The sequence below is a fragment of the Eretmochelys imbricata genome, chromosome 6 (assembly GCF_965152235.1).
Source record: "Eretmochelys imbricata isolate rEreImb1 chromosome 6, rEreImb1.hap1, whole genome shotgun sequence".
Taxonomy (NCBI): Eukaryota; Metazoa; Chordata; order Testudines; family Cheloniidae; genus Eretmochelys; species Eretmochelys imbricata.
Genome location: NC_135577.1, coordinates 124,251,891 through 124,264,477, shown reverse-complemented (window position 1 = coordinate 124,264,477; position 12,587 = coordinate 124,251,891). Strand labels below are relative to the sequence as shown.

Genomic DNA, 12,587 nt, shown 5'->3' with positions numbered 1-12,587 from the left:
AATTGATATTACTGGCTTTCATAACAAACCACATGCACCGCTGGACATTTACTGTTTTTGAAAACAACAGTGTAGGTCTGTGTAAAAACCAGCCTTTGAAAACTTGTGTTATTTGATCCATCTAGCCAGTACATTACAAATGATGTTTAATTCTGAACAGATTGTTTGTGGACTAAGATCTAGCAATACACCTTGTGTCTCCAATAACAGAAACAGAATGGAGTAACCGACCATCTTTTAGAAAAGGGTGGTTTGGCTGATCAAACAGTCTGTTTGTTTAAGCTTCAGATTCTCTATTTTTACATTGTGATGTTTAGCAAGGACACTCCTCAGCAAACCAACTGAGCTTCAGGAACTTATGAATTTATCCCCACCACTGTCACCAGTTAAAATACCAAATCCACAGACAAAAGATAAGGAAAATAGCAGTAAGGTGGTATTTATTCAGTACTCTCCATCCGAAAGCCCAAGAAATCCAAGCCGTACACAATTTGACAGAAGTTAGTCTATTGGTACTGGGCATAATGTCAGATGTTATTGGTTTTGCCTTAAAATGAGAGATCTATAGTACAGGCTCACTGAGTAATTAGGGTTAAATGAAAACAAAAGTCACAGGTGTAACAATCTGAACAAAAACAAACGTCGAGGAAAGTAGGGCTACTGAACAATTGCATCTAAAAATATGTGCAACTGTATCTCATGAGGTTGTTTTTTTAAAATTCAAATAAAGATTCTTCAATTAATACCTTTGAGGCAGCACAGAGTAAGTTAACACATTGTCTTTAGCAGAAAGACAAACTGAATGCACCACCATATTTTAGAGCTGTTCTGTTCAACAAAAGGTGTGCAAGGCTTTTGCTGTGCGTGACTAGCACCATTTTACAGTAGTTGCAGCCCTTAATGAACATGTTGTTTTATTTAAAGTGCTTCAGTATTCAAATGTAAACAAGTTATTTTCCTTCTGCAAATGCCTGGTATTTATTCATGCCAATGCTTGGTTTTTGCTGTGGGATTGCTGGGCAAGAACCAACTAGTTACACCTCATCTTTTTAAATCAGCTTTGTTGAAGTTCACCATTTCAGAATACTCATCCTTCCGTTTAAATTAGAAAAAGTTATTTCAGCAAATCTGAAGACTTAGAATTCTAGTTAGAAGTTAATGTTAGCTTGCCACAGGATATTTCCACTTATTCTTGTTCATTTATTGTGTGCTTTTTCTTAAGTTTGCACTGTTATATACTTGTTAATGTTTGATAGTTTAACAGCCTTACAGACATCAGCCTCCTAGAAAGTTTAAGTAATAAAAGGAGTCCCCCTTTTCTCCCACAACACAAAAGGGAACTTTTGACAGCTAGTCTGAAGCAGATCTACAAACACTGAATTAAAGACAACCAGCTACTGACAGACTACCCACCTTTACTTTTATTTATGGAAAATCTAATTAAATGTACAATTTTCTAGATTAAGTTTACTCCAAGAACCATTTAGTAGACAAACAGACCCTCCCTCTGATTATGTCTTGTGCGAAATGTTATTTAATGAATTAAATTTAAGATAGGATTTTAAAAATCCAGTTTCTATCTGACTTTGACTGCTACAGGAAGTTTAAAAAATGTTTTTCTACAGATGGCCATTTTACTTCAGATCAGAGTGCTGATATTTTTATATTTGCTTTTCATTGATTTCATATCATTGGGAAGAAGTCAGAGATAAGATAGGAGCTCATTTCTATAATTCTAGAACAAGCTAATACAGATCAGCTGTATAGAATCATTTACTCCAAAGCAAGGGCCAATGCATAAACTAGAATCAATATTAGATGCTTGTTATAATTGTTCTTCTTGTTGTGCTAACTAAAGTACAATAATATATAACTGCAGAACATCAATACTAAATACAAGCATAAGTGAAGTAGGCCAGGACAAACCACTAGAGTCATTACCACCAAAGTAGCCATGGAAGCATACAGTGGTAGTCTCAAAGGTAACCTATAACGAGGCAAACAAGTTGACCTCTACCCTATTTTTCTCTTTTACGATTTACAGAGGCTTGTATTTGGCAAACCGTGTTTACACACTTTTTTCTCCTCCCTACATTGTCACAAATCCATGTCTTGTCTCCCCGCACAGGCAGACTATGAAAAAAATATAGTTAGGTTTAACGTATCACTGGTATCAAGGAAGTGAAACTTGGTTACTTGAGGGGAGGTAATTGTGACGCTGACAGACCAGGTGCCAGCTCTTGCCAAGGCTGTCGGCATCAGCCAAAACCAGACCAGCTCACCTGTATGGTAGCATTGTCCACAGTAGGTATTAGAGTTATAAGAACGTGTTTAGCGTTTAGACTGCATGGAATGCTTGTAAAATTGTTACATGCATAAACGTTACTTGTAATGTCTGTATCCCAGCTATAAGGTGACATGGAAGCTCGATAACTGTAAAAATGCTTGCTCTGCATCTGTGAACGTAGGGCAGGTCTGCACTTAAAATGCTGCACCGATGCAGCTGCGTCGCTGTAGCGCTTTCGAGAAGATGCTCCCTATGCCAACAGGAGAGCGTCTCTCGTCAGCGTAGTTAATCCACCTCCCCGAGAGGCAGTGGCTATGTTGACAGGAGAAGTTCTCCCATTGACAAAGCTCTGTCTACGCAGCGGGTTAGGTTGGTATAACTATGTCACTCAGGGATGTGGATTTTTCACCCCCTCCCCCCAGTAACGTAGTTATACCGATATAAGTCTGTAGTGTAGACCTGGCCCCACTCAGGAGGAATGGTCCACCACCCATTGAGGGCTATCAAAACTAAATGGGCCATTGTGGAACATCACAGTACAAAGGCTCGGTTAATAGCCCTCTGACATCCATGAAGGTGGTACCTGCAAGAAACCCCGTCCTGTTGGCTTGAATGCTGGAAGAAGGGGATAACACAAGGACACAGGAAAATTTTCTCTCTGTCTTTGCTATTTGAAATCTCATAGGGCTGGAGCTAGGAAACAGCAGCAGAGATCCCCAGGCTCAGCCTGGGTTAGCCCTAAAAGACATTTTGTGCGGACAGGTTACTACAGCTCTGTCACTTTTTAAAACCATAGACAGTAACTCATTTGTGGATATATGCTTACCTGCTTTAACCTGTCAATAACTCATTTCTTTTTCCTAGTTAATAAATCTTCAGTCAGTTTACTATAGGATTGGATACAAGCTTCGTCTTTGGTGTGAGGTACAAATTGAACTGGAGTATGTGACTGCTCTCTTGGGACTGGAAGCACCTTGAATCTTTTCAAAAAGAAAAGGAGTACTTGTGGCACCTTAGAGACTAACCAATTTATTTGAGCATGAGCTTTCGTGAGCTACAGCTCACTTCATCAGATGCATACCGTGGAAACTGCAGCAGACTTTATATATACACAGAGAATATGAAACAATACCTCCTCCCACCCCACTGACCAGCAGGACAGTGGGGTGGGAGGAGGTATTGTTTCATATTCTCTGTGTATATATAAAGTCTGCTGCAGTTTCCACGGTATGCATCCGATGAAGTGAGCTGTAGCTCACGAAAGCTCATGCTCAAATAAATTGGTTAGTCTCTAAGGTGCCACAAGTACTCCTTTTCTTTTTGCGAATACAGACTAACACGGCTGTTACTCTGAAACCTTGAATCTTTTGAGATCTTTGGTGTATGACAGGGTAGTCAATAGGCAGACTGCAGGCCAAATCAGGACCACCAGATGCTTTTGAATGGACCGTGAAATCTTTTTATTTACTTATTATCATCATTGTTATTATTTTTGTATTATTTTCTCTGGAGTCTGGACTTGACCAAGAAATTTGGACCTTGACAAAAAAAGGAATTGATTACCATTGGTGTATGGCAACCAACTATCACTAAGTCCAGCTTGCCTTGTTGGCAAGATAGACTGGAGTGCCCAAAGGGACTGTCTGTGACTCCACGGTGAGACTGACAGGAGTTCACATTTGTTACTGGGTCGGTGAAATCTAATTCTAGAACACACAGTAAGTTTGGGGTCTCTGCCCTGCGTCTTGACAGTTTGCCCTGAGGTTTACACTCAAGGTCATGAACCACTCCAGACAGCATGACAGTTTTATCCAGGTGGTTCCAAATTTTTTTTTTAAATTATTTTTAATAGTTGCTAAAACCAAAAAAATTGAAAGAAAGCTCTTTGCTAAAAAAAGCTTTTCAGTTAAGGTTAAAACTCTCCCAATCGAGTCTTAAATCACAAAAGTCTGACAACAAAGACAAGAAGATTAAATGTTTCTGCTCTTTCAAGAAGGTGAATAAGTTTCCAGGCAGAAAAATACTTAAAGCCTTTCAGGTCTTTCTTACACACCCTAAAGAAACAGAATAGGGCAAAACCACAGTACTTTTTTCTTCTTTGTGGGCAATCTTTGAAAATACTAATGGTAGATGACACTGTACAATCCAAATACATTAAAACATGAGCTTTGGAAAATGCCAGTCATACACAAAGTCGTATGACCTTGCATTCACAGCTCTCCTGCTTTCTCCTTTCTGATTTCACCAGGTGAGATGGAGGTGGCTGCAGGGTAGGTAAGGAGATTCAGAGGTATAGCCAATAGCTAGCCAGAAAACTCTGGATTTTGCCCACCTCTTTCAGCCAATTCAGAATTCAAGATTAATATATAGCATTCAGAATCAAAGAGACAAAACAACATGACAGCCCATTTTCATTTCTAGACAGAGTTAAGCTGAACATTTTATACATTGGCACATGTTTTATACTACGTACGTCTCCTGACCTTACAGTCTCTATATGGTCTTCACTAAGTTTGATATCTGAGTTTATTGAACATCAGAATTTTCTCTGGGATCTTTACAGCAAACTAAAGACTAATTTCTTTAGAAATAAGCTATCACACATCCCATTGTATAACTAGAAATACAGATACTCAGATCTAGGATTTTAAAACCCTGTTGTCATATTGCATACACTTGGACTATTTCTAGCTATTTGAATTCCTTCCTCGGATTTGGCTCTCTGCAGCCACAGAAGTGTGACAAGATGGTATCCGCACTCTGTGTCTTACAGCTGGGACTAGATGCCCCAACAAGATCAAAGCTCCATTGTGCTAGGAGCTGTACAAAAATAGTAAGAAACAGTCCCTGCCCTGAAGTGTTTAGATATAAATAGTTTTGTGGTTTTTTTTAAATATAGCACCTTTCTTCTTATAACTGCATTTAAGGATCTACATTATGGAGGTTAAAGCAGCGTCAGCTCCTAAGTCTAGTCTTCTCAGCACCTGCACATTTTGCCAGGTAACCACAGGTTTCACCCCCAGCCACAACAGTTTCCTCTCCAACCTAGCCAATGGGGGGCAGGGGGAGAGAAGGACTGTCTGCTTTCAACTGGAGAATGAGAGGGGTTGTTCTTTGGGGGAGAGAGGATGGGGGAGGGGAAGAGGAGTGGAGCGACTGGAAAATGATGATGCTTCCGCTTATGATGGGGGGAGGGGGAAAATGAGCACCATATTCGCACTGCAGCCTCATTTCGCCTTTGAAAAATAGTCCAAAAATAAAGCCACAAAGCCACATCACTAAGTCTGGTTATTGTGCAGAAGCTTCTGCAAGGTATTTTGACCCAGTTCTGCCCTCCTGTCCATGAACACATCTTCAGAGCATGGAGGACACTCCTTATGTGAGAGGCTGCCAGAAAATTGTCCCAACTGGGTCTTCCATGAAGTTTTTTTTTTTTCCTGCCATCCTCCAAAGCTCTGTGCCACCCACTCTATGACTGAGCTCCAAAGGGAGATGGTTGGGTCACACGTGAGAAAGTTTCCACATCAGAATAAGTCGTATTTTGGTTTTTTAAAAATTGTCAGTGGCAAGCAACTAAATAGTTGACATGCCTTGCTGCAACGCAGCCTCCCCCGGTCCCTCTCTGACACCACACTGGGGAGAGGAGTGCTGTGACCTAACTGCCTAATGCGGTGCTCCCTCATGAGATGGGGGATGGGGACAGCCCATTCAGAATCCACCAGGGAGCAGATGGCATAGCAGGGATGAAGTGCTACTGAATGAGCTAGAAATTAGGTCAGTTCCCAGGGATGTTGCCCAAGGAGTGGGGTTTAGACACTGGCACAGAGAAGAGACAGCTGGCTATCATGGGACATCTCAGTTGACTTTACATGGTGGTCCCAGGCTGATGCCCTGTAGTCAGACAAATGAGAACCATCTACCAGGCAGCAAGCAGGGTGATAAGAGGAAAATTAGGAGTTGACTGGGAGCTCTGAAGTGGACTGCAGACACCTCCAGGTTTATCTTTCCACACCTTCCTGCTTGTAATAAACTAGCTCTTTTTGAGCTGCCTTTGAGTTACAGCCAGGTGAGTACCCACATCTATACACCTCTCTCGGGGACCCAGCATTCAGCACCAGCATGCAGATAAGTTTTCATTTGCAACAGAGTTATACTCTTTTTTTCCCTCCTTTTTTAATTATTGATGTGGGACTTTCACACTTTCCATTTATAAAATCTCAAGATTTTCTGCCGAAGCAGTGTTCTTACAGAATAAGAAATAAACCAAGACTGCCAGGAAAGTTACACACATATAGTTACAAGCTATATATTTGCTCAGCTAACTCTTTGACCCCCTCATCAAGGAAGAGTGGGGGAACAATGTGTAAGTCTGTGGGTGTAAAGCCAGGTTTGAAAAGTGTAGCAGATACCTACAAGCAGAAGGACTAAATGCACTAGTGAAAGGCAAGGGTGAAATGTTCTACTAGTGAAGTCCAAGGGCAATAGCCTAATGAGATGTGCAGTCCCATATGTCACACATGGCTGTCGGCAAGGGGAGGGTGCTGTTACTGAACCTTTGGGGTGCCTCCATTTTCACATAATTATCTGGGTGCAATTACTGTAAGATTCATGTGCCTCTAGCTACAGGAAGGGAGGAGATGGCTTTTGTCCCTTCTCCCCATCAAAGCAGCAATGGAGTTGGTACGAGAGAAGAACATTGGCACAAACCTTCCTCTTTCTCCTCCAGTCTCTTTTTTTGGTTTCTCCTCCCTTGCGAAGAATACCAGTACCTGCTGCCTCTGCTGTGGCTCAGCTTTTCCATTCAGCAACAGCATGCCATTGGCACAGCTCCTGACTGTGTCACTGACACCATAAGGGTTTGGATAGCAGCCATGAAACTGACCATGATCTTGTTAGTTTCACAATACTGCTGCTTGACAATGCTATGAACAAAAGTAGACAGTGGAGCTGTAGATCATAGAAGACAACTGCATTGGTTTATATTTGGTCTTTTGCAATCACAAGGCTTTTTAAAAAGTTGATGCTTGAATCCTATAGAAATTGCTAATCTACCATGTACTCACTTGAGACTGGGGAGCAGCAGTGAGATTTTCAAACCCCGGTACTATGATTTGTGTTAAAGTAGCATTTAGAGTCCCCATTCAGGTTAAGACCCTATTGTGCTAGACCAGTGGTCCCCAACCTTTCTGTGGGGAAGCGTCACCACCGAAATGCTGCCAAAAAACAGCAAAGCTTCTCGGTGGCATTTCAGAGGGCGGTTCTCCAGTAGCCGTGCTCCGCGGTGGCATTTCGGCAGGCGGTGTCCTGCGGGCGCATACAACTGCCCCGGCAAGCCTCATTGTGCCCGCAGGCACCGCGTTGGGGACCCCTGTGCTAGACACTGGACAGGCATTGTAAAATTTGTCTCTAACCAGAGAGTTTAGACGGCAGGGCAAGGGCTCAATATCCTTCTTGCTTTGCCCAGTCAGCACTATTTGAGTTTAAAGTTGACACCTGGAAAATTTAGCTGCAAGTAGTTTGCAAGGTTAGGGACTAAGAAAAGGAGAAACATTGAGAAAGCAGGTTTCAGAGTCGCAGCCGTGTTAGTCTGTATCTGCAAAAAGAACAGGAGTACTTGTGGCACCTTAGAGACTAACACATTTATTAGAGCATAAGCTTTCGTGGGCTACACTGTTTCTCACCTACACCCTGGATAAGCCAATATAAAGTAGCACTAAACTGACAATATTATAGTGGAGCAGTCATGAGACAACAGTTAAATTACATCAGAGATTTCAGTTTATAAACTGTTTAAGGAAAACAAGATCATGGAGGCTTATATTAAATTTGCTTACTCTGGCTTGCTTATCACCTCAAATCTGATGAGCAAGCCTCAAAATCTACACAAGTCTCATACAACTAGGCCAACGGGGTTAAAAAAGTGCACAAGCTTTCAAAAAGAAAAAACCCCACACTGCATGATGCAGTGGAAACTGGCAATATCTGGGAGTAAGTAGACAACACTGTCAGATGTGTTCAGTGCATGCTTGCAACTCTGGTCAATATACTCCAGTCAAATCAGGGTAGGCACTGCCTTCTCTACCTACCCTGAAGTCTCCTGGCATCAGGAGATCCTTATGACATTCCCCCACCCCTCCTCCCTCCAATTGAGGCACACCTGATAAGAGGAAGTAGACATTTTTAAAAGCATTTTAAAAGCAGGAATATGCAGGAAATCAGAGGATCAGTGACACACTTTTTTCCCCTAGGAGTTTCCCCACTCTGTCTAGTTAAGCTGGCAGCTGTTTGAGTCAGCAGGAAGTAGAGTTTTTGTTTGAAGGCTACTGCAGTGATGTGTTTCAAGAATTTTCCCTCAGTGATTTATTGAGCACAGGTCTGCTCCACTACTGCAAGGAGCTGATATTTCACCCAACTTTAATCAAAAGTAAACCTTGGAGTTGGGTGGCGGGGAGGAGGCGGAACCATCCTATTTGATTCCATCATGGATGACACACTGAGGGCAACTTTCCTGTATTTCCTCATCTCTACACAGGGTCAGGAGTCCTGAATGTGTTACTCTGGTAGCTGGATTGCTTTAGGCGGTGTGTAATGTTTACAATAAGGAAAGTTTTCTGGATTTAACACAGAAGTTTTACTCTTTCTGCCTTTTTCAGGGGCACTATTTTGCCCTAGCCTCTAGGAATAGCCCTGTATCATCCACTTCATCTCTAGCCCTCCTGCTGCTCTCCTGTTGCTGGAGTAGAGCCCTGCACCCTCAAACTTCAATATCTCAGCAGGCCTCCTGATAGTGGAGACATCTTACACCCATAGGGTCCTCACAAATGACAGATGTCCTGGTTTGGGGGCTACCTGCGCCCTTCTCCCACAGTGATGACAGGGGCACCCCTGCACCGTACACGCCTCCTATTCCTGAGATGGGATGGGGGTCCCCTATGCACCCCATACCTGAGATGGTCTCCTGGTAGCCCTTGGTGAAGAACTGCATGGCAGTGGCTGCCCTCCAAGGGGTCCTGAGCAGCCCCTGCCGCTCGGGGTCCTCGCCCAGCGAGCGCAGGATGGTGGTGTAGGCGGCGGCCAGGTTGGGCAGGTTCATCTCATTGTCCTCCTCGCTGCGGGTCCTCTCCTCCTTCCAGCTGTCCAGGCACTGCGCGCTGGTGCCCTGCGCGTAGCGGGGCTTCTCCGGCGGCGGCTTCTCCTCCGGCAGCGCGTACCCATTGCAGCTCACCGTCCGCGGCGGCTGCTCCAGCAGCGCCCCCAGCTTCCCCTTCTCCATCGACCCAAGGACTCGGTCCGTGCGCCCGGGACTTGGGGGGCGGGTCGGGCTGGGAAGGAGAGAATCACGCTACCCTCGGGGGAGGGGGCCCAGGCAGTGCCCGGCGCTGGGGGAGTCCGTGCGCCCCGGCGGGGAAGGGGTGCCCCGCGCCCGGGACAGGGGAGCGTCTGCGCCCAGGAGTGCCGGGTCTCCGTGCGCCCGGCCCGGGGAGAGGGCTGGGAGTCCGTGCGCTCCGCGCGGGGCCGGGACGACCTGCGAGCTCCGCGTCCAGGGCTCTCGGCTCGCACTTCCCGGCGCTGTCCCCCTCTTTATAGCGCGTCGGGCTCCGGTCGCGGGGCCCGCGCCGCTCCCATTGGGCGCCCGGGCCCGTGCGTCACGCAGCCCGGCCGCCTATAAGAGGATCACGGCCCGCGGGGTAAAGGAGACGGAAGCAGCGGCTGCCCAACAGGTTCCCTGCCCCGCCCCAGGCGCTGGGGGAAGGGAGTGGCCGGGTCGAGTCCCGCTGTCACCGGGCTCCCCGCCCGTGGGGGGTGTAGCTCTGTGGGGGGCGCCTCATGCCTCAGAAGCCGAAGCCCTAGTGCGCCCCAAGCCAGGGGCCTTATCCGTCCAGGCTGGCTCTGGATCCTGCTGCTCATTTCAGCTGCAGGGGCTGGGCCCTTGGCAATCGATTCGGGGAAACTGCTGAAGCCCGTGGTCAGCAGCGTGCGACCAAGGCCAGGGTTCAGTTAATGGAAGGAGGAGTACCTGTGCCCAAATAAATGTGTTAGTCTCTAAGGTGCCACAAGGACGACTCTTCTTTTTTGCTGATACAGACTAACACAGGTACCGCTCTGAAACTTGTACCGTTAATGCTGAGCTCCAGGAACGATCTCACCCTTCCCTGCAAATTGCTCAGAATAGTATGCAAATATACAATAAAGCATTTCCATTTGTTGCACCATCCCTGGTAAGAACAAACATATTCACACTATGAGGACTTGGCTTTATATTAGGGTTGCTTCCTTGACTACAGAGCCCACCCCCACAGACACTAAAGAGCAAAGATCTAGGCAGCAAACCATTCAACATCCCTAGGGACACTCCACTCATCAATTCTCCTACCTAGCTCCCTTCAGCCTTAACTGATCCAGTGTGTGCACTTACTGTACTAGGGAGCTGGCATGGCTTTCATGAGTTACATTGGACATAGCTCTGAGGGTGGTTTGGTATTGTGTGTGTAACCCTTCTGCCCATCAGAGTTGACAGCAACAAGGGCCAGGTTCAGTATTGAGGGGTTCCATTCCAACACCACAATGCAAAACCGGCTCGAGCCCCCACCCAGTGACCTGGGACAAATATATACCACCCCCGCTGGGCGCCTCTAAGAGGCAATACTTCCCCTCTCGCAAGCACAGAGGCGGAGTGTAGCAAAAGCCTTTTAATAACAGAGAGAAACAACGTGGCTTTATGTTGCGGAAATACTACCAACAGGATTCATAACACAACCCATGAGCAAAAATCCATCCCAAGCAAATTGGGCCATGTCCTTTCCCTTTGGTTCTTGAGTCCAGCAACCCAAAAGTCACCCAAAGTCCCAAAAGTATCTGTCCCTGGTCAGTGCAGCCCCAAAGTTTGAAAGTTTATCTGCAGAGTTTTACCTCCCAGCCTCTGTGGAAATCGGGGGGGGGGGAGTTAAGGGGCACCTTACATTGTCCAAAGCCAACTGCCCCGCCCCTCCATGGGGCTCCACTCTGCTCCACCAGCTGTCCCCACGAATTGCTCCGCTCCACCAGCTATCCCGTGAACTGCTGCAGCCGTCCTGCAAACTACTCTGCCAGCTGCTCTGCTCTACCAGCTGTTCCGCGAACTGCTCTGTTCCGCCAGCCATCCCACGAACTGGTCCACCAGCCATCCCATGAGCCTCTCTGCAATATATCTTCAGCCCCCCCCCCCCGCCCCTTTAACACAGCACTCAGTGATTTTAGCTCTTTAGTGATTTCAGCTTGTAGTAGGGAAGCCTCAGTGCTGGTGCACCATTGACCCAAAGTGAATTCAGCTCAGCAGCCTGTAACTAGACTCCTAATGGAATCAAAACTAGCTCTGATATTCCACAGTGGAGGGAGGAGAAGGTGCAATTGGCATTTAGGGCCCTCACCAGGGGCCCACACCATCAAGTGTAAGTTGGCCTATCAAGGGCTGTGATCAAGTGTCTTGATGTTTTTGGTCTTTTAGCCTCGAGATGAAAACCTTGTCTGTGTCTCTTAGACCTTGAAATGAAAAAATTATCTAAGTTATACCTGTCCCCAACCTCTCTCAATTCACTAGGTTTTGGAACCCATGACCCTGGCCTAGCAAGTGCTTCTTAGTTGATGGCGAGTCCCTCCATCATAACAAAATGCCAAGTACAGTTCCACTGTCCTTGATTCACATAATCAGGATAACAGTTTATTCTTCCTGCCCCAATAACAGAGAAACTGGGGCTCCTACAGCAGCCAAAGTGACCATCTAGGTGGGGTGGGTGTGCCTATGCAAATGAGATCAGCCCCTGAAGTTCATTTCCAAAACCCGCCACAACTTGCCACCTGATGTCAGGGTAGAGCTCATCCTGACTCTGCTTACACATGTAAGTGAAGTTGGGGGAGATCAGATTGCAAGTAGTCGACGATAGGTTTCTCTGCCATGTTGAAGGAGAGTTGTGTGAATGGATGCTCTGTAGTAGTGATTGTTTACATTTGGCGGTTTTAGGAAGACGTTAGTACTGAAGTCTGCATGTGTGGGCAAGGTCATATTTAGGGGCAGGATTAAGGCTGTGGGTTGGTTGTTCAAAGTGAAAATGTGGGCTGAATGATCTAGTTCAGTGGTTTTCAACCTTTTTTCAGTTGCCCACCCCTAAAAAATTTCAAATGGAGGTGCGGACCCCTTTGGAAATTGGAGACATAGTTTGCGGACCCCCACTCCCCGAGATCCATGGACCACAGGCTGAAAAGAGAAGGTTACTTACCTGTAACTGGAGGTTCTTTAAGATCTGTGGTCCCTATTTAGATTCCA

At 45.8% G+C, this 12,587-nt stretch overlaps 1 protein-coding gene across 1 annotated transcript in view; it reads right to left on the bottom strand.

The window, feature by feature from the left end:
- GCH1 (GTP cyclohydrolase 1) overlaps positions 1 to 9,820 on the bottom strand; it is a 31,603-nt gene extending 21,783 nt beyond the window's left edge. Inside the window, exon 1 of the mRNA XM_077819598.1 lies at positions 9,233 to 9,820. Within this exon, the coding sequence (XP_077675724.1) occupies positions 9,233 to 9,560 (328 nt within the window). The 5' untranslated portion in view covers positions 9,561 to 9,820. The remainder of the gene's footprint in view (positions 1 to 9,232) is intronic.
- Positions 9,821 to 12,587: the final 2,767 nt, after the last annotated feature.